The sequence below is a fragment of the Strongylocentrotus purpuratus genome, unplaced genomic scaffold (assembly GCF_000002235.5).
Source record: "Strongylocentrotus purpuratus isolate Spur 01 unplaced genomic scaffold, Spur_5.0 spur5_scaffold_6, whole genome shotgun sequence".
NCBI lineage: Eukaryota > Metazoa > Echinodermata > Echinoidea > Camarodonta > Strongylocentrotidae > Strongylocentrotus > Strongylocentrotus purpuratus.
The window spans coordinates 54,834,776-54,858,171 of record NW_022145612.1 but is presented as its reverse complement, the minus strand read 5'-3'; the positions used below and the strand labels follow the sequence as shown (position 1 = coordinate 54,858,171).

The 23,396-nt window shown below is 33.6% G+C and overlaps 1 protein-coding gene across 6 annotated transcripts in view; it reads left to right on the top strand.

The window, feature by feature from the left end:
- Nucleotides 1-23,396, top strand: part of LOC578784 (high mobility group protein B1) — a 31,830-nt gene that overhangs the window by 1,197 nt on the left and 7,237 nt on the right. Inside the window, exons 2-8 of one of the 6 annotated variants that reach the window (XM_030972177.1) lie at nt 2,324-2,386; nt 9,198-9,263; nt 12,004-12,072; nt 19,613-19,771; nt 19,914-20,098; nt 22,193-22,303; nt 22,988-23,233. In XM_030972177.1, coding sequence (XP_030828037.1) covers nt 2,324-2,386; nt 9,198-9,263; nt 12,004-12,072; nt 19,613-19,771; nt 19,914-20,098; nt 22,193-22,303; nt 22,988-23,233 — 899 coding nt within the window. Of the gene's footprint in view, nt 1-2,323; nt 2,387-9,197; nt 9,264-12,003; nt 12,073-19,612; nt 19,772-19,895; nt 20,099-22,192; nt 22,304-22,987; nt 23,234-23,396 lie in introns of all 6 variants that reach the window. The other 5 variants (XM_011678549.2, XM_030972178.1, XM_030972180.1 and 2 more) reach the window with 5 other exon arrangements.

The following is a 23,396-nucleotide window of genomic DNA, read 5'->3' as shown; positions in this document are numbered from 1 at the left end:
TGTTAAAGAAATAATTTACAATTACAAGTTGTGAAATATTTGTGGTAACCCAAATATGTGTATGATGAATCTGAATGTCACAATTCCTCAACATAAAACTTTACCTGAATTTTGTTACCTCTTGGGCTACAATACTTTACCTTTACCTTTACCCGAGATTCTGGAAGAATGCTGTGTACTGACATTGTTTGTACCAACAGTGTCAATGGTTGATACAAAAATGTTTGTGAGATATTATTTTCTTCTAAAAATCTTAATTAGAATTGGGTCTTAGTTAGCTTTAGCTCATTTTGTAAAATTTTGCAGTCATTGTCTGAAAATCATTTATAGACCCTTATTTTTAGAACATACATGTATTTGCTGTAGGAGCTACATTTAGTAAGATTTATTTAACTATTTTTTGCACCTAGTGAAAACATACATTATAATTTACATTTACCACATGCCATTTTGGAATTATTTAATTACCTGTACATGTTTTCACATTTCATTTCATCAAATTTTTTTGATTGTATGATGTGTGGCTAAGTTGCCCTTAAAGAGAAGGTTGAGTTCTGAGAAGAGGTGACAGATAAGTTGTGAGTGGTAACATTGTAATATTGTTCAAGTGTGGAAGAACATCAGATAAAAAATATTCCCTGAAAAGCATGGCTCTTCAAATGCCCTAATATTTTAATTAAGACATTTTACATCATAAAAATTTGGGATGGATTTTTATACCACATGTTCGTGTAGGACGTCTTTCTGTGTACAGTGCTTGTAACTTTACCAAGACTGGACCAAATTTTTTATTATTTTGATGATTCCAGGACCCTACAGAACATACCAAAACCCTACAGAACATACCAAAACTTATGCTAGATGATTAACCTCTTCTGATCGATTCCACACCATTTCTTTCACAATGCAATTGTATGAGCAGAACTCAACTTTATCTTTAAGTCCTAAACCCCTTCGTATTCTGATTTTGATTGCTACATGTGAAATAGTGACATGTACTGCAGAGCTGACAACCAGTACGATTTTAGAAGTATATATGCAGTAAGATTTTTCGTCAATAAAATACAACCCCATCCAACCGCCCCCCCCCCCCCCAAAAAAAAAAAAAAAAAAAAAAAAAAAAAAATGAATGTGATTGTGTATTTTTTTTTCTTTGTGTGTGTGCCATTTTCAAATTACAAATTGCCCATTCTCTTAAAGTATCTTACAAGCATCTCACATGAGCGATTTGGGGCTGTTCATTGGTTCATCGAACACACCAGTCATGATGAAATCATGCATCTTCATCCAATGGTCCATAAAAATACATGTACATATTACATGCAGCTCATTGAAGGATCATTCATGACGAAATCTTGCATATTCAACAAAATGTTTTTAAAATGTAGTCATGCTTAATTCTCAAAATGTAGTCAAACACAGTCAAACAAAAAGAAAGTACTTATCGATCAAAATTAGGAGTTTTTTTCATTTCCTTTGGCAGCTCTGGTACTGTAGTTAACCATGCTATTTACCATGCACCTCTTTTGAATTAAGAGTGCAAGTTATGATTTTGCAACCGTGAGATGTTTTTGATTGTTTTGTTTTGTTTTGTTTATTTTCCTTTTACATGAGAATATTATTACTGCAATCCGATTGGAAATTGTAAAAAATGACCAGGCTTTGAAATGTGCAGAAGTATAAAAAAAATGTAGAGTGTTGATCAACCATTTTAAGGCACTTCGCTGCATACAACACATGTAGACTACGACCAAGGATGTATTTTTTATAAATCTGAGGTACAGGACTCTTTTTATGAGGAAAAAGTTATTGGCAATGTGCCTTCTATATATGTTGCCTTGGAGAATTATACCCCTGTGCATACTGTTCTTAATCATTAAATTATCTTTAGTCATATAACGTAAGTGCTTCACTAACTTTATTGTGGTTCTATTGATCTCCCAGATCTAAATTTGAATAAAGATCAACACATAAGAATATGTGTGACATTGTGGATATTTGCTTGGGCACTGTTCAGTATGGAACCACTTCCAGGAGACAGGAGTCTTCCATTGGTCCTGTGACCACTCTAGGACTAGCATGTGGAGTTGATCTAGAATTATTTTGTGACCTAGTTTGTTGCGCAGGTCAAACTAATGAACAGGTTTTCAAAGATATGTAGGCCAAAAAGTAAAGGTCATTGATGTATATAAAAATGTGACAGATGGGCCAAAGCTTTTCTTCTTGTCTTTGGATATTGTCAGTGTCTAGAAAGTTTTTTTAAAATCATTCCATTTATTTTGATTTTGATAATTGCATTTTATCATTAATTTCTTATCATTAGGTCACCATGTAGGCATACCGAAACCTCAACAGCAACAGAATGACCTGGGTTATGCACGGCAATGTGAGATGTTTTTTAATTTTTTGGTTATGTGTTTCCATTTTTTTTCAATTTATCATTTCTAAAACCACTCTTTCTCGTTTATGTTTATAATATCTATCTCCTTCTCTTGGAACACTTCTTGTTAACTTTCTTCACCAACTCACCCTGAAGTAACATGCACCAACAGCTCACGGGTTTCTAGGTCTTCACTTGAACTTGCTTTTTAATATTTCTTCAAACAAATTAACATTCTTTTTGTTTTTGTTGGTTTAAGATATTGCATTATCATATATCGCTAGATTTCTGCTTCATTTTATGTTCTTACTACTTTTGTTTATTTTAAAGAAATAAAGCCATGCTATTACTACTTGCGTTTCATGATCTACTCTTCTTTCACATTGAAACTATTAATATCAGACCACTATTTAATAAATACATACATGTACTGCAAGGGGCGCAAACACAAATCCGGTGAAATGGCAACTAACAATCTTTCCAATTTTGTGCAATAATATCTTGTATAACGTGTAAAATGTATTACAAATGCTCATTAGATGTTTAGGACATTGTACATGTACAGTACGTACTGTACATGTACATTTACTTATTACATTCCAAATCCATAGTGTGTTTGAAACAATGAAAAAGGTGTGAGTCATTAACTCAGTGTTTGGAATTATGCAGTCTAAACATGTTATTCACAACTTAATTATTGATTTATGCATTATACAGGCACATTGACAAAATATTAATATATTGTGTGTGCACTTCTTACATGTACATAAATATAAAAAGGAGTGTACAGTTATATACATACAGTGCTGTAGGAGTTAGTTCACAATACATGCCGTTTTTCATTAAAGGTGAAATTCAAAGAAAATCACAAATATGTCAACTAATGTATCACTAGAAACTGGTAAGCGAACAGATGGCCATCGTACAAGTTTTAGGTCAACTACATATCGGGTGATTTATAAAAATACAAATACAACCACCTCCATAGCAGCTGGAATATACGAGAGATTCGCCGGAAAAATAACGATGTTTTAATGACGTCACTATATGGACCAATACTGCCCAAGCAGACGACATCCCATAAAGAATGAACATAATTGCAAAGCTATTATTTGTCAAATTATAATGAGTTTAGTGTATATAAATGTAATGGCATGTCAAACCATTCAAAAGGAATATGACCTGCTTCTGATAACTAAAATCTTTTGCTTGTAAATACACAGGATAGGGGTTAATTAACAATCAAAGAAACCAGACTTTCAAATTGAAAAACCCCCGGAATGATATTAAGGACGGCATTTGTTCCCTCTTGAAACGCCGAACATACCGCGTAGTGTGCAGCTGAATATACAATGGCGTCTTATTTTGCTTACAATCGACAGATTCCTTTATTTTTGTATCGCTGCATTAGTGCATTTGTCATCAAAATAAACCATGTGCGGGGTTTAGAGTGAGGCAATAGATTATACATTTAGCCTGACGGTAGTGAAGTAAGAGAAAGAACCCAAGAGAAGATGAAAACACAGGCACTGAAAATGTGTGAGATGTCATGGGACATCGTCTGCTTGTGCAAATCATGTCCATACTGTGATCTCACACATCTCAGCAGCGTTCGGAGAGCTCTTCAGGTGCTATGCCGGGGCTGTATTTAAGCATTTTGTAATTTATAATAATCATTACTTCGAATGTGTCCAAGCATTGAATTTTGATAACCTTGTCGAATCAAAGCTTCAACTTTGCAATAATGAAAATAAAGTTAGTTTTTAAAATCAATGAATATCTACTTTAAAAACACATTTATTTGGGGTAAGAGAGTCTTAGTCACACTTTAAGTAATATTGTAGATTCATCTTTAATTCACATCATTTAACAAAAATGAAAATCTGAAAAAGTTGATACCTTATTTGCCGGCATAAAGGCCGCAGTATTTTTGGAAGAGAAAAAATCAAAAAGTCAGGGTGCGGCCTATGCGGCAAAAGAGTAAAAAAAAATTTAAAAAGCAAGTCAAAACTAACACAAATTTGCACATATGGGACTAGATGTACGAACAGTACAATAACTATACATTTCCACACATCTTGCCGACAATTTTATCTTGCATTGTTGACATGAAGACGAAAATAAACTTTCAAAAACAACATCTGCCGATAGATCTTGATCTAAGTTCGTGCCAATGCATTGCAAAAGTAAAAGAAGTGCCTTTTTAACGGAGCTGCTGCGAAGCATCTAGCACGCGAAGTCATTATTTTGAATCCATTTCAATACACAAGAGAGAGGCGCAATGAATACATCACAGAAAACTCCATATGCTAGCATTAGTGCGGCATGGCCGAGCGGTCTAAGGCGCTGATTTTAGTCACATCAACGTTTGAACGCAAGAGATCAAATCCCGACTTTGACAAAAAAAAAAAAAATCTTTTTTTTTTTTGTTCCTTTTTTTTGAGCGGTCTTAGGCAGTGATTTTAGTCACATCAACATTTGTACGCAAGAGATCAAATCCCGACTTCGACAATTTTTTTTTTTTTTTTATTTTTTTTTTTAATGTCAAAATCATGGGGTGCGGCCTTATCGCCGGCAAATACGGTAATTAGTTTTAAAGTAATGAAGTTAATTATTAAAATGGATCATATTTGACTACACTATTTGATTGTAACTTGCAATGTACACATTTTAAGTTGCTACACATGTATGTTCTCTTCACATGTAATGTACATTTCAAATTTCTTTAGAATGCTTATGAATTAAAGATATTTCAAATAATTGTGTACGCCTGTGTTTGTGTTTTTTTTTAGGTTAATTTTTTGTGAATTTCTCCCATTTTATGCTTGGCTTCTAAAATGAAACCATGTTGTTCCTTGGCCACTTTATACTTATTAGTAAATTAAATATGTATACATTATAACATTATTACATTACAATAGCAATTTGTACCGGAGTAGTTCTTTTTTCAAAATGGGTTGATACCTACATGTACATGTACACTGTATGGTATGATTTAGTGTTAAAAAACTATTCACAGTACATTGTGCTACACTGTTGCATGCACATTGTAGATGTTTGAAAGGCAAAAGGTTATTGTATTATGTATCATACATGTATGGTAGGATCTTTTACTTTATTTTTTACTGCACTGTAGTATCAGGCAAGTCTCTGAAATAAGTGCATGTACAAATGTAGTAATGAGATATATTATTTCAGATTAGAAGGAAGCAAACATTACAGCTGTTTGATTTTGCAGTTATCTTACTATCTGATTATATATAAAGTACATGCATATCTTGAATAATGACAATTACTAAGTTTGCACACACATGTGTTTGCTAAAATGAGATAATGAATAGAGAAGAAGTGGCCTCCTTTAAAACCTGGAAAGTTTAGTGAATAATCCTGCCAACCCATACCAACTCATTACCTTTTTGAGGTTGATACTGATCCTTTCCTTTTTCTAGTAGACTAGATGTGCACCTGTTGTAGCCTGTCTGTATGAAGACAGGAGTGTCTTGATAGCTCTGGGTTCACCATGACTTACACCATAGTCTACTGTGAAAGGTCAATGAACTCTGTGACCTAATAAGGCCACAGATTACGAGGAGCAGCGCAGTCACAGCCGAATGACCTACTATTCAGTGTGAATGTACTTCTCAGCGACACCTCTGAATTCTATTTTAAACTTGCTTTATTCACCACCCTCCACTCTGCTCTGGCACAGAGTCTGTTGAATCATGGTGTGCACAGTGTACATGTAGTTCATGTGGCATGAATCACTTTGAGTCTGTATGTAGGTACAGTCTACACATGTATGTCAGATATCAATGTAAATTGCTAAGTCTTGTGATCCATTTCCCTTTCAGGAGGTAAATTCACATCTATTGCCAGGTATACTTTGAAGTTTGGCTCAAATTGTTCACCTGTGAAAAACTCTACCCTTAATGTTTCATATATGAAGAATATATTAAACATTCTCTTAAGTTATGTGTAGAGGAATCTTTATGCTTTGTATTAACTCGCTGCGGAACAATTTGCATAGGAAATAATTTGAATATTTCTTTTTAATTCCCCTTGATGAATTTTAAAGAGAAGGTTGAGTTCTGAGGAAAGGTGATAAATAATTTGTGAGCATTATTATTGTTCTTATGCAAGTGTGGAAGAGCATCAGAGTAAAAATGTCCTCTAAAAAAGCATGGCTCTTCAAATGCCTTCATATTCTAAATATGACAAGTAACAGCTTAAAAATGAGGCTCAATTTTTATGCCAAATGTTTGTGTAGTCCCATATTCATCTTTTTATGTACAGTGCTTGATACTTTACCAAGACTGGGCCAATTTTCTTAATCATTTTGATGACTCCAGAACCTTAACAGTACACACCTATATTACATTTTAAATCTTTTCTGATTGATTCCACACCTTTACTTTCACAATAATTGCATGACCAGAACTCGACTTTATCTTTAAAGAGAAAAAATTTCAAGGTTTTTCTACTTTGTATCTGATGAGATTGAGAAGCAAATTACATTTCAATTCTTTATCTTTCTTTTTTGTGTGCTTGCTTTTGAATACATTTTTAATTGTAGCTCTTCTAACCCATTCCTTTTGCCTACAACAGATTTTGTAGATTATGCTTAATTTCTCTTTATACTTGTCTGACTGCTCCTTCTATGTCTTCCACTTCTATCCCTCTCTCTGTAACCCTCCCCTTTTCTTTTTTTAAATAGAGACTCATCCACTCTGTCCATATGATTGTATAAACCCATTTTCATCTGTTGTGAGAAATAACTCATCAAGAGTTTTCAGGCAGGTGGTAGAAAGAAGGAAGAACTCATTAGGCTCGTTGAAAGTGCAGCTCATTCAAAATGAATTGCGTGTGTAAAGCTGTAATTGCCAAAGTGCTGGGGTAAATTAGAACAATTTTTACTTCGCACTTTGGTAGATAGATACATGCAATATAGTCAGATATTTTCTCTGCCATAAACATTCATATGATATCTATCAATATGACTGCCTGTTTGGAATGATCTTTTGAGGGATTAAATCATTAAAATGTTAATAATACATTTTTGCAGTTGTGTAACATGTTCTTTTCAGCAATTGTAAATGTTGTGACGTGATGAACGTAATGTGTACCATTACAATATTCATAAATGCTGAATAAAAATGTAGATGTAAGAATAGAACCATTCCATGTTCTGTTCTAGGCTATGTTATAAGACCCATGCTGCAACTTTGGTTTTATTTTGAAGTAAAATCAGTGAAATCACATTATTTGTTACTAGCAAGGAGTATATAATTAATAAACATTTATACTACTATAATTTTAGTCGTCATTTAAGATTGCAGTACAATTGTTCTGTGACTGGATTGTTTTTTTGATAAACACTCAGTAGTGGTAAAGGGTCTGTGCAATGCAGACATGCTCATGCATTATGAGGGAAGAAATCTCATTTCTTCTTGCTATACAAAATGTATTCTTGTTATTTCTTTAGGTTTCTCCAGCAGCCATTCACCTCTTTTCTCATGCTAACTAACCTATTCTCTGTGACATTTGCACAAAGAATCGCCAAGATGGGGGGAAAAGCCTGCGCAATGTAACACAATACCTTGTGGCTGGCTGGGTGGCTAGCTTGCTTTCTAGCTTTGGCTCTGTTCACATTCTCCAAAGATTTTGAATTTACATTTTATTTCTTCTTAAAAATATGAACAAAGGATGCATGATAAATATGCCATTTAAAAATACATTGGATATAGTGTAAGATAAACTCACACTAAACAACAAAATGAATAAATTAACAAACACCAGGACAAGTGCCACTTACTCAGTAATAGGACTAGATTGGCATGTTTTCCAATCCACAATTTTTCAATCAGCAAATTTTATTTAATTAATCAAGTAAAATTAATGACTAAATTTCGATAGGAATGATTGAATCCAGTGATATTATTTTTATAATAAGTATCTAAGATGGATAAATTTAGACTTGAAAAAGAAAGAATTTCTACAATATCAAGGCTACCATTCTAAATAAGTCACAAATGTAGTACACGTTCTTACCCAAGACTTATGATTCATGTACTTTTCAACAGTTTTATCAATCACTTTGTTCTTTATATGTGAGAGTGTGAACAAGGTCAGAACAGCGCCGCTCTAAGCATTGGTCCTTTCTCTTGGTGTTGTGTATTACTGCAGGAGCACCTGCTTATGCTTTATGTCGATGAATAAAAAAAAAATTGTGTACGCACTCTTTTCTTCATTATGGATAGTGTACAGATATCTTGCACAAGAGGGACTTTGGTCAGGAATGATGTACACTAATCTGTAATGTATTTCTATTAACAGGGTTTATTGTATCACAAGTAGATGTATTTCCCCCTATTTTGTTTATCAATAAATGTGCGCTCACTACACCTTAAGTATTTTGCTTCTTGCTAAAATTTACTCAGTGTACTCACAAAATTAAGATTTTTTGTATTCCCATGTGTAATTCATATTCTCTAGTGACCATTGCTTTTAAAAATAAAAAAAAAATTGTTTTATATGAAACATTCTTGGAATCTTGATGTATCAAGTTGTGTTTCTATGAATATGCAAACATGTATTTAATTCATGAATGGTCCAATTACTTTCAATATAATGAAATCTAAAGTTTATAGAATGGTCTGCAACCCACACAGCTACCTACAACATTTATCTTATGTTTGTTCAGGGAGGTGGTTTGTTTCAACACTTCTTGGAAGGTTTCAGTGCAATGGCTATTCATTCATGGATTGTTATCAATTTAATGATCTTTGTGATTTTGTTTTTCTTTCTCATACCTTATTAGATCATGATAGTATGGTCGGGGATCATTACACTGCCTCACAACTTGGGGCTTACCAGAATTATCAACGTAAGTATGATTGATTGCTGAATTATTTTATTCCATTCTGCTTAGACTAAGAGTTAATATTGTTGCCGGTTTTATAATGATTTTATATTGTTTTTCTAGGAGAAAATTGAGCAATGAATTAAAAGAAATTTATACAGCTTACTTCTGTAATCTTTTGCCCTCAATAGGAAACTCAATACTTCAAGTGCTTTTTAGATCAAAGGATTGTTTCTGTAGATAAGATTCTTTGATGAATTATTAGATTAGTGACAAAGAGGCTCTAGGTGAAAATGTGTTTGACTTAGAATTGAAAATAATAACTTACATGTATGAATGAATATCAAATGATCTAGGCTGGTAAAAATTTAAATAAAGTTACTTGATAGGCACAAAAGTTGGAAACATGTCCTCCGAATCTCACAGATCTCATTGAATTGAAGGGTGTGATATTCTACAGCCTCAATTTATTTTGTGGTTTTCTAAAGAATTTGTAAATGATTATCATACCAGATGGGGAAAAAAATTCATAATTTACAGGTTCATGTATTTTATCACTGTTTGGGGAAGGAAACAACTCAAAATCACCTCTTCCCAAAATTGTATTCAGTATGATGATGACTAACAATGTGCTGTGACACACAGCATGACCATTTTGCTGTTATATGCATGTTTTTAATCAGGGCTAAATTGCATGATTGTTGTAAGCTCTAGTGGATGATTATCAGCTTTTTAGATCCATTCTTGATCTCTGTATCAATTCCGTAGAAATAATTGTTGTTCCTCTTTACCCATCCTGCTTAGCAATCGCACATCATGAAAACAGAAAAAACAATACGCATAAGTCCACTGTGGCTCTTTATAGAATTAGTACCCAGAACAAGAAAACGGATCCAAGTGGAATTAGTGAGGGGATAGAGATTTGCCAAATATATAACAAAATAGGTCAGCTTTAATTGGGCACAGCTGTGATCATAAAAAAATGTTGCCGTAAAAATAGATCAAAATTTACCATTTCCACATACAGGAAATTAGCCTTAGGCGGAACAGGTTTTCAGCGCTTTTGATCAGCAACTGGTAAAGCTCCTGTTGTAGGGGTGATGAACAGAATTGTGTCTACAATTCTCCTTTCTCTCTGTCTATCTTTTCAATATTCTAGTTCATATGTTTAAACTGTAGTTAGTTTTAAAATTAGTTTCTGTATAAATAAATTAAATATCAAATGAAAAATTGTAGATCAATTTATTAGATAAGAGGAACATACTTCAATGCATATTAACTAAATATTGCGAGTTATGCTCCATTTATAAATGCAAGTGAAATTGAAGCAACATGGAGGAATGTTCTAATTGAATTATTGCATTTCTAGTTTTATCAGTGATTTTCAAGGTCTCAAACAGATTATATCTCAAAGATGATCGACCTTTCCATTTGAGAAACTGATAATTTACTCACTAGAGTAGTTGTTGTTTAACACAAATACCTAAAATTTATTTATCAATTCATTTAGGCATTAAATCAAAAAATTTCTTCTAGAACTCTTTAAATTTCAAACTACTCAGATTTTGATCAGGACACATGACAAAAATAGAATTTGAACTTTGTTGACCTGAAAATCAATTGGTGTTGCACCCCCTTTTCACAACCCTCTTCAAAGTGTGAGTATATCTGAATTGTCCAACAACTGAAATGGCTGGCTAGAGATTCTTTTGTTGTGTGCTACATGATGAATGGTTACAATTAAGTGCAGAAGAATAGACGGGAAGCAAGCATCATCAGCAGTGCTCAATGCAATATTTCAGTCAGCATTATTGCTACCATTGAGTACTTCTCCTTTATGTATTTTTCTTTTACCAGAATGATACAATAGTATGCTCATTACATTTCAAGACCTAAATTATGACTGACAAAATTTAAGTAGATAGATACTTTGACAAGAATATATCTGTTTATAGTTTATTAAGATATTATACATTATATCATTTTCAAGAGGACAATACATTATTATCTGGTCCACTGATATTATTCATATTAAGAGGTTCTGTACTACATGTAGCATTCCTTAATTTAAGATAATGAAAGCTACCTTACATGTAGGTTTTGTTGCTGTGTTACTGGACACAAGATTTCTGAATTTTTGGAGTCATGCTGTATATGACCTTGCATTAAATAGCATAATATTTTCAACAAATAAAAACATACATGACTTCATTATTTTTCAGTATGTCACATGAATGTTTAAAAGCTTTTCAGTGGGTCCCAAGAACAATGTAAATATTTTTGTAGGGATCTGAGAATGGATTTTTACCAACTGCATTTATTTCTTATGTTCAACATGCATGAAAAAACATACCTGTACTCTTGTTTCAAAACAATTCTCAATCTACTATGTACCTGATATTTGCATTTTTCATTGCTGCATGGTTGTCTATTTTTGTTTTTGCTAAGCTCATGCTACATACCTTCTTGTCCATTTAAAGAGCCCAAAAAAGCTAGATGCCCGAAACAAGCATTCCTGTCTCTGCTTTATTATTATAAAGAGAAAAGTCTTTGAGCAGGAACTGCTAAAGCTTTGAAAATAGTTAGACAAAAATGAAGTGAAAGATCCATTTTTTCCTGCTTCTAATTCTGTTTCATGTAGAGATGTATATTTGATAAAGTGACAAAGTTAGAGCAAACCATATGTGTCTGAAAATGACATGTTTGAATGTGTTTACAGTTCCTCTGATGCAGATTTTATTTTATCCACTCTTTGCAATTACAGATAGATTAATGTACAATACGTTAACGGCCCAAGCCAATCAGCCGTCTGTCCCCAGGACAATGCATGGAGGTTAGTAGTGTTATTAGTTGATCTTGTTGTTGAGTCATAGACAAAGAAAGACTAACATCATTGATTAACTTCATTTTCTTTCTTTCCTTTTTTTTCTTCAAGTCCAGTCTAGTACATGTATTCATGGATGATTTGTAATGTGTGTTTAATAAACTTGTAAGAATGATATGCATATTTTTCTCATTCTATTTAATCACAGATTGTTTGCCCTGTATTTATTGTTATTATTGTGACTTGTCTTGATTTTCAAAAAACCCGAACTGCTTGTGTACAGGCCTATTTATGCCCCTTTTTATTCCCTATTTATCGCATCTGTACAATGTTATTTTCCAGTCTGACAAATTCTTTTCCCCCTTCAAATTCATTGTTCTCAGGAAATATAATAATAATTTGTACTTCAATTTAGATTTATCAAAACAAGAAAAGCAGAAATTTGTTGTTAATGGAGAAGAATGGATAAGTGCTATTATTCAACAATAAAATGTGATTTTGTGAAAATACATGCTTTTCAGAGCAAAATTATAGAGTTTATGTGTGTATCCAAAACAAACATTTTGAATTCTATATGTTGGTCCTGTTAAATTTACAGTGCACTGCCTTTTAATGATGCATCATGTATCAGCTGGTTATGACATTTTCTTAATCGTACATTTATATGTTCCAGCATTTGATCACTGCAAAAAGGTTTTCAATAAGGGTGACTGTACACTTGTCATTTGACTAATGATCTATTTTTTCAAGTTCTCTGGCTTCTGATTATTTGGAAGAGTACGATCTTGAACTTCATAGATATGACCTTTTATCTGGGTAGTAAGAACCACTGTTCTGTGATAATTAATTCTTTTTGATGTGCCTTTTTTCCAAGTGAGAATTCGTCACAGCAATTTTGTAATTGATATTTTGTTGTTCTTTTTACCTCTTTTTTTCCCTTCCATTTCCAAGATGATAATGCTTGTTTTTTTTTGTTACACTTAGATGTGCAAGCAAATAATGATCTGCCTTTGGAGATCCATGCTATTATTAAGGTTAAACTTAATTTAAGCATGAATTGTCGAAATGCAGCAATTAAGGAAACCTGCAAAATTAAACAGGTTATTTGGACCAACAACAAAAATTTAACAAAGTTAGAAGGAAAAAAATGTGATTCACCTATTTGTAACCTGCATTTGCCAAAGAATAATCTGTATTATGAACAGACATCTTTGAAAGCCACATTTAGTCCTACGCAATTGCTTCTATATCTATAATATGTTACAATTATATTCATTAGTAATTTAAACTAAATAATGAAAGGTTTGAAGTATTCAAAGTTAATGCTATAAACTCATTACAATGTGTAGAAATATCAGACTGTTGACCTTTGGTGCAAGTATTACAATCCTGGCAGCAGCTCTCGATACCTTGAATCACACTCCTACAGTGTCAAATGCGTTCATGAATCCCATGTTAACCTAATAAGCAGCGGTTAATTTCAGGGAGACAGAGGCAGAAGAAATTGAATCTAGGGAATCTAGTAATATGGCCTAAGCTGCCTGTTGGTGCTTTTAACAAAAATTCAAGAAAGAGGGAACAACTCCGAAGAGAAAAAATAGAGCAAGGGAGTGAATGGAAAGACATAGGGAGATGATGAAAGAGAAGCATAGCTAAAAAAAAAATAGCAAAATACACTGTATTCTATCCAGCCTGGAAGTACATGTATATTAGAGATGTTATCAATATCATCTATGAATAGAATATATTTCACTAGGGAATCAATTTCGATAAACCTGAATACATTCATGTGTAAACTAAAGCAGTTGTCTTTGCAGAGAGGTGACAAATTCTGGTTTGAAAACAAAGAATGTAGGCTTTACTGTGCAAATAAAAATCCATTTCCATTTACAACAATTCACCAAGTATTTTTTTAAACGTGGAACATTTCACAATTGTTTAAACATCCTGGCCTTATTCATTGGTCTTGAATAGATTAGTGTTAGACCTGTATTCATATGTACTGTTTTTATTACTTTGTAAATTTATTTTATTATTGTTTATGGTATACAGTCATCTGGTTGACTATTTGATATTTGAAGCAGATCCAATGTATTCAGCTGGTAGGGAAAATGGGATTAATGCTAATTAGAGAGAAAAGCTATATGATGTGCTTCAAAGAACAGAGAGAGAGAGAGAGAGCTGATATGCATACCCTACTGCGAACTGATTTTGGCAACGTCTGGAATGAAATACAACAATGTCCCATTTTAAATTGGGAATTGATTAAAACGCCAATATGCACTACAATGCATTCTATGTAGATTTGAGCCCATCTAAGCAGGCTAGCCGTGCATGTACCAGCATATATTTCATCTCCATCATAATTGATGAACATGAATGAATTGATGATGAGATTCAAAGAGTGCGTCAGGGATACTTCATAATGCATGAGCGTCACATATCTGCTGTAGTACATACTGTACATGGAGGTAAATAATTCATGCATGATGTGTTCTATATATAGTACCCCCTCTCCTAACCTTAATATCAGTATCTTGGAGGAACGATTATTGGCAGTAGCCTACATGCACATTAACTTGTCATTGATGTTCTTTATGTTCCAAATTTACATGCATGTTTATTCCGTTTTCCAAGAGCAGTGACATAGGTACAACTTGATTTACAAATGTTTTGGGAATACGATTTCTCTATGAAGAGCAAAGATATTTTCCTTCATATCTGATATATGGGGTTCATGGATAACTGTGTTACGCAAATTGGGTCACTGGTAATTTTCTACTACTAGTACCTCTAGTACTAGTAGTAGTTAAACCTAAAGGGTGTAAGATGCACACATGAACATATCATTTTTCACAGAGACATGAGAGAGGGATAGAGAGAGAGAGAGGAAAAAACACAGAGAGAGAGAGAGAGACAGACAGACAGACAGAGAGCAAGAGAGATATGGTATAAAAGGTCTATACTGTCATTGAATTGGCTTAATAACTTGCATGATGAATCATCCCAATTTGGAGGTATTACTGATGAGTAGATGAGATACAGAGAATAGTGGAGAATAAGTCTGAAATAAAAAAAATAGTTGGGAGATGGGTTTGAATCTCTCACTCTTCAATCATCTGTGTGGCCTTCTCCTTGAGTTTGCAGCTGTCCGGCTTTGCTGATATTCACACAAAGGGGAACATGGACAAAACAAAAATGGGGATATCAGGGCCTTGTATGATTTCATTAGCCAAAATAATGCAAGCCAAAGGGAGAAAGTGGAAAGATTTGACAATGGGATCGGGTATGGTAAGGAAAGAATAGGAAATCAAAAATTATATCAGAATACATTTTAAAACATGACATGAACAAGTTGTAATTATCAAAAATATGTAGATTTAAATGGAATCAAGATTGATTAAATGTGGAGAAAGTAGCTACCTTTATATAATCACTGTAACTATCATGACATTAGAACTGGCATGAAGAGTATATGTAGTTGCAGTGTTTGTCACCCTAAATATACAAAATTTACCTGTTAGTATCAGTACATTTGGTCATAAAAGTAGGCATCTTGCATCTAAAGATACAGTGTACTCTTCACCTGCATACATGTATATGAGGGGTTATGAAGATGTATATTTTAGATTTTTAAGTACGGTTATCAAAACATCTGGGCAACCTATAAAAAAAGTACCAGTTGAAATTTTCCCGTTTTAATGTTAATATGTAGGCTAGATGAGGAAATGGTTTATTTTACCAATATGCTTTTTCAGACATGTTTAATGAGAACTAGTAGTAAGTAGTAGTAGTAGTAGTAGAAGGTAGTAGTTGTCTAATTAAAAATATAAATCTGTCATCCCCCCTATTAATAATTAGATTTTTTTGATACAGGAAAAATACATACATTTCAATCAAAGTAAAATCCTATTGATTTGAATAGTGGATGATGACATTGGTTGGTAAATTTAATAAATATTCCTACACATTTTTAAAAATGAAAAACGTACCTTTGTTATAAAGAATACATATTTCTTGATATATTCTTGTTTCAAAATTCACTTTTCTTCATATTTGAATTCATACAACTATACTATACAGTTTGTCCCATGAAATTATTTTTAACAAAACATATGCATTGAAGGTTGCATGGGAATGTTTGCAAAGATATTTTCAGTGTAAGAATTAGAGAATAATCCCTCTTTAAAAGTAAATGGATTTCACCCTGAAAGAATGAGTATTGCCTCAATACTAAATCACTTTTCATCTTTTTAAGCTAGGAACTGTGTGCAGGATTTAGATGACCCTGGCAACCGTGAATTCTTTTGTCACTTGAAGAACAAAAGAATATGTTGATTATACAATTATGACCTATTTATAGACAGCCTCATGATAAGTTTGTGAGATAGTGGATTAATTATTTCTTTGATTCGCACTCTGTTATCAATAGAGATTTGAATTAATTGGGACTCCATTTGCATTCCTACTCCCCTGTTGCATTTATCATATTTGATTTTAACGTTACTTGCAGGCTTTAGTAAAGATTCATGTTTGAGAAGTGAACAGTAGGGATGTAAATATATTATGTCCTAGTTAGAGATAAATATTTTCCATAATAGATTGTTATCAATATGCTCTACATGATTTTAAGGATTATTGATAGTTTGCATATATTTCTGGATTACTATACTGACACTGAACTTTTTAGGTCAGAATTTCTTCAATAGAAATGTTGTTTGATGTTCATTGTGAAACAAAGCCACTTAAATGCAATCAAATTATATGAAAGGAAATGCTCCAGTTCGCGTGATATCAGCTTTGGACAAAACAGCATTATTGAAATGAGGAATTCATTTTGAGTTATATTTCCTTTGTTGCATTACGTTTTGCTGCCAATTTGCCATTTTATGTGTATTTTGCATATGAGTGTGTCAGTAGACTGTACAATATACATGTATAAATAGTGTGTGTGTTTGTGTGTGAGTTTGTGTATATGGAGAATGCATGCCTGTTGGTGCACTTTTATATCTGTGCATCAAGACACACACATACACTAAGCAACACCTACACACAGAGTACATGTAAGGAATATAACAAAGAAGCTGCCTTATACACAAGCGTGAGAGCACATACAGAGAACCCATAAGCATTCTTATCAATGGAGAGAGAAGAAAATATCACATGCATGTGAGATTTATAACGAAGGAGAGAAAAAAAGAACCTTATTTACTTGCTTTACAGTAAAATAAATTGAATTTATTTACGTAGAATGTGGGAATTAAATTTTGATATCCTGAGCATTGAAAATGCATGAACTTTGGCCTATCCAAAATGTTTCAAATTCATGGTTTTTTAAATGTTTGTCATTTGTGTGTCGAGATTTGATCCATGTGTCCCTAAGTCTTTGTGAAAATGTCATGCATATTTTAACCATTCATTCAGACTTCAGTCAGTGATGGGACTCTTTTTCCCCCTTTCTCTCCTCTCCCTCTTAACCGATTTCTCTCTCGCGATCGCTCTCTTTCTTGTTTGTCTCTCTACCTCCCTACCTCCCTCTCTCTCTTTCTCTCTGATTCTTTCCCTTACACAAACCTCTCTTGCACTCTCTTCTCTTTCTCTCTCTTTTTATCTCTCTCTCTCTCTCTCTCTCTCTCTCTCTCTCTCTCTCTCTCTCTCTCTCTCATCCATTTCATCGTGAGCTTTGTATCACTGTCCTTATTATCATCAGTGTATTTCCCTTCTCATGGAATATCTCTCCATCATCGTTCCTCTCGCTGTTTCTCATCCTCTCTCTTGTAACCTTAATCTTCAGCTTCTTATGTTTTTCCCCACTGCCTCACTCATACCTAATGAATGGAAATAGGATATTTTCTCAGTGATGGCTGATAGCAATGCATACATATTATGAATATTATTTCCACTTACAACCCTGTGTCATCTCGCTATGTATTGCGTTCTTAAGATTTATGTTTTCTCTATCAGCCAAGTTCTTTTTGCAATTACGTGATTTGTTTTTCCTTTTTAAGTGCAGGTTGCTTTTGAGTTAGTATTCTGCGTGATTTATTTGCAATTAAGATAAGTCTTAGTTATGTTAGGAAAAACTGAAGGTGGATCACCTGTAATGCTTGGCATGAAATTTCAATGAATAAATCTTACAATGTATTAATGTTATCTGTATCAGGTGTTGAGAGAGATCTAAATTTTGATGTTTATTAAAACAAAAATCCTTCTACTTTTATGCAGTATTCATTGTGCATATTATGCACCCTGTGCTGTTTTTCTGTTCTCCTGGTCCTTCCTTGTTTAAATGTGATTAAACATCTTCCCTTTAATCTTGTTGAGACTTTTTGTTCCCCTCATGCTCATTCTATTCATTCTTTTCTCTTTGCTCTCATTCTCTCTCTCTCTCTCTCTCTCTCTCTCTCTCTCTCTCTCTCTCTCTCATTCACTCTCATGCTCTTTCTCTCCTCTCAAGTTGTTTTTCACAAGGTGGTGTTTGTTACATTCTTCACTGTAGAGATGTGATGTGAATATTTGCCAGAGCCATTCGTTGTAGATATTCTTTCCTAGGGCAGTTGAACCAAGTGGAAATAAGAATGATAAATCATTTGAACAAGTTTGCCAAGCAGAATATATATTTTAGAGAATATTACCAAGTGAATGTGCATATCAGATTTTTAAATCGTTCATTTGCAAAATCTGAAAGTGTGGGTGTTCTTCATTAGCATAAATTTAGATGGTTGTCCATTGATAGCTACATGTACATGTACAAGTAGCTGAAATTATTTTGATTCATCAACAATTATGGTGTCTTCTGTTTGAAGGACACCTACTTAATTTAGACTTTTTAAAGTAATTTTATTTAGATCCTCCTAAATCCAGCCCCACATATCCAACGTCCACCAAATTTCAAGCCCGCCAGGGATTCGAGCTACAGGGGAACTGAGCTATGAAACCCTCAAAATTCACTATTGAAGAATCACTAAATTTGAGAACCTGTTTTTGGTGCCCTGCAAATGTTGACCGACCCCAAAAATCGCAGTAAAAGCTGCAGTGACTGAGTAGTCACCAGCGGTATTCCTAGCAAAAATTCAAATTTTTAGCTTGCAAAGAAGTTGGGCAGGCTCTGTTTTGGATATGTGACGGCATCTTAAAAGTATGAGTGTTGAAGCTCTTTAAGTTCTCATGTTCGTTTCCTCTAATCACTGATTTGAAATGTTTTTTTCATGAATGTAGATGAAATATTCTAAGGAATGTTTTATGAAGGAGAATAACAAAAATCACAGAAAACCTAATTATTTTATTTATCCATGATGATTTTACTTATAGTAAATTTAGTTGCCCGGGATGCCTAGATATATATTGGTTTGGAGACTTTTCAGCTGTATTAATACATTCTGCATGTCCGTGTGAAATATCCCAAGGGCAAGCAACTCTTGTAAGAATGAGATTATATGTCATATGTTGTATTTTTTATATGTACGATCAAACAATGAATGCTGACACGTTTAAAATGTTAATCTTTGTGTGCCAGTTGACATCAATTTATTTATTCCCCTAACACTAGGGAGATCAGCTGATGCACAAGTATATAGTATCAGTGAAGCAGGATGTGTTCCAACAATGTCCAACCAGGGAGTAGATGTGGTCTATTCTAGATATGGACCAAGACCCACTCAAACAAACCCCCAGGCCGTGGCGAAGAACCTCATGGTATCATCGCAAGGTAAAAATGCATGCTAATATACCAAGGTGGTGGGACGCAAACTCTCTTTTTTCGGCACAACCCCCTCAAAATTTAATCCCAATCGCCTCTTTCCCCAACCCTGGGGCATATTCATCTCTTGCAGAGTTTCTCCCTTTGTCAGGAACAGACCCCTCGGCGATGTACTTCCCCAAAAAGAGAGGACGCAAGCCTCTGGCGGACAAGGGCAAGAAGAGGCGAAAGAGGAACAGGCCCGGATCCCACGTGAAGAGAGCCAAAACAGCGTACTTCTTCTTTCTTGACGTTTTCCGCAAGAATTATGTGAAGGATGGTGACCAGATCCCAAGGGTGAGTAGTTTGTAGAGTAGTTATTTATTTGCAAATGCACAGATTTTTCTCATTTCATTATTTCCCGTTAGTGTATTAGTAAATTCCGAAAATGTCAAAATTGTCACAATTAATTTGAAATGAACTTAAGATTAAATGTTAGTATAAACAAGGCAATACTAATAGATTGATGATGGTTAGTAAATATTCTGACTTTTGCAAGTCTTCAAGATGTGGAATGTTTTGGGGGGCTCATGTATATGTTAGTTATAAGCCTCTGGGGACATGGCTTTAATAATATGAGTCACAAGTTGTCTTATAATGATAACACATTAAACTAGAATAAGATGAATATCAACCAAATGAAACATTTTTCATTTACCTTAAATACATCAAAGAATTAATTTTGATGTATTATACAACTCCAATCCCCCCCCCAAAAAAAAAAAGAACTGCAACTACAATAGAAATACCTGAAAAGGCTTATGGGATGAAATTGAAATTGAGTTTTAAGCACCTAGTGGCTTGATTAATCAAATCCAGGCTGTTGAATCTGTCACTCAGTGTACATTGACTTACGGATGGAATTGAGGAAGTAAGAAATTACACTAGCTGTAGTTGCTTCCCGCCAGATCTCAAGATTTGATCAATTATTCTACTTGCTGATCCAGCTAAATGCCTCCGTAGGGAATCTCACTGAAATACAGATTTAGAATTTTTTGTCGTTTCTCTGGCTTTGTCTTCCTATTGCTTGAGTATTCTTTCTTTTTTTTTCTTATATTTTTTAAAAATTTGCCTATACTTTTTCTATTTCTTTCAGTATCCTAGTTCATAAAGTCAGAATATATAGAACTTTTGCACCAATTTACTTTTTTTCCCCATTAAACTAGTTCCATCAAAGACTAATCAAATCATTCCAAATAATGGAGAAAATCCAGCTTAGTTTTGCAGTGATGGTATAAGATATGAAAACTTCTTACGTTGTTTCATGTACAATCTTGTAATAAGAAAAATTCTTATTCATCCTCATTTCTCAATGTTATAATTTCATTGTTTGAAGGAAATACTTTGCAAGAGCATTTGTATTCTTTTCTGGTGTTATTCAAAGTATGATATAAGCTGTCTTTGTCAGTTGAGGTCACAAAGACTCACAGTTGTTCTTAAAAAAAACAAGAAAATCAAAACTGAACAGATGATGGATTACAAGTTACACGAAAGATAAAGCAACCTTCATAACTTGTTAATCTAAATGTTTGGAAATGTTGCAAAAATACATGCCAAGCAATCCAAATATTTGAGGGAAGAGTTGTATGTTGCAATCATGCTTGTCTCTTTGAAAATCTGACCAAACAGGTTTTGTGTTTTTATTTTCTGTAGAATCTAAAGGAAATCTGTTTACTGGTACTTAGTGATAAAAATCCATTTCATATTTTTTGGTGAATTATTCATATTTTTTGTCATATTGAATGATGTCATGTGACAGATTGAATAGTAGCTTCCCTAAACCCTGTGGACATGTAAGCTATGTAGTTTCACCAACTCTGGAGACAGGGAACATTTTGTCAATTGCAAAGATGTCATTTCTATTCATGTGAGAGACATTTTAAGCACCCTACAACAAGGACCTGACAAGAATCTGGAGTGAAGATTCCTGTTCACTAGAATATGAAATCACACAGTTTATAGATACTGTCATGAAACCTAAGATAAATGCATTCTTTTATTTCAACTTTGAAATTGATGTAATTTAACTTGGAAAATATGAGAGTGTATGTTATGAGCAAAATTATTGTTGCAGGACAAAAAAATATAAACTGTTCAAAGCTTGTAAGAAATTTCACATCTGTATCAAATATCTACTTTCTATATCCTATTGCAATATATGCTGTCACATATGGGGGAAAGGTAAATTTGAATATCAAAGATGCAATTTATACCTATTTTATTTTTAAATACACATTTATGTAGTTAAAGTTTAGTTAAAAGGAAAAATGTGAACAGGAATGTATTTCTGAGACAAATATATCTATAATTGATGGTATAAGGAAAGAGTTGAGTTTAAAAGGAAAAGAATACATATCTCATTTGGCTTCTTTGTTGTTGACCCGACTGCAGGCAAGTGAGATCACAAAGGCATGTGGTATGAAATGGACCTCGATGACGGTTACTGAGAAGGAACCATACCAGGAGAAGGCAGGCGTCGACAGGAAAAGATATGAGGCTGAGGTAAATACATATTACTTAACTAAATTATGCTTGCCTTCATTTGTCTTGTTTTCTACTCATTCTTATACTAGTGGTAAAGGAATTAAACACACCTTGCATGGAACAAAAAAAGATTGTGATGGATCTTTATATTTTGTAGTGGCAAATGATAAGACTTAATTTGCATAAAGTGACAAACTGAACATGAAAAAAGGAACAATTACAACTTTAAACTAATGTTAATGACTGCACTCTGGAAAAGTTTGATATTACTGTGTTATAGAATTTTGATGGAGTTTCTGACTTTTTAAATTTTGTTATTTCATTCTTATTGCCAAATTATACCCCTAATGTTATTTTAACGTGGAGAAAAGTGTCAATGGCTTCATGAATACCAAAAATAGTTTCATTTTTTTTTTCTGGTTAAAGGTCAAATTTTAAAATTCTGTAGAAGTTAATTGAAAGCAAAGTCTTTGAGGAAATTCCTAACATTATACAGTTTGTAATTAATTTTATAAAACTTATATGATGTTACTCTTGGGAGGAAAGACATTTTTTAATCAGATGTCACAGGCTTTAATTCATGTTTCACTGGAATCCATTGTTAATTTGATGTGAAGAGACCGGTTGTCTTTTTATACAGATAGTCACTAAAGCATTTTTCACTTTAGTATTAAAATGCATTTTGTCTCTCCCATTTTGCAGATCTCAGTGTACAGGAAGGTACGTGACCCCGACAAGCCAAAGAAGCCACCCACCGCATACTTCTACTTTCTCACAGATTTCCGCGAACAGATGAAGGGGAAGACAATAGAGAAGGGGCGACGTCTGACAGAGATCTGCGGTGAGGAATGGAACAAACTGACAGATGAACAGAAGAAACCTTACCTGGAGAGGGTGGCCCTGGAATACAAAACCTACCAAGGAAAAATGGAAGATTGGAGAAAGAAGGTACAGCATTTTATTCACTGATGCTTGTTTGTTTTCAGGCCGTATCCTGATTTCAGCCTTTTGGGGGGCTACATATTGCACATCACATATGAGACTTGGTTATTTCTGAGTCCCTTAGGCTCATTAGTTTATACCAACTGGCATCCATGTGAATTAAAATGGT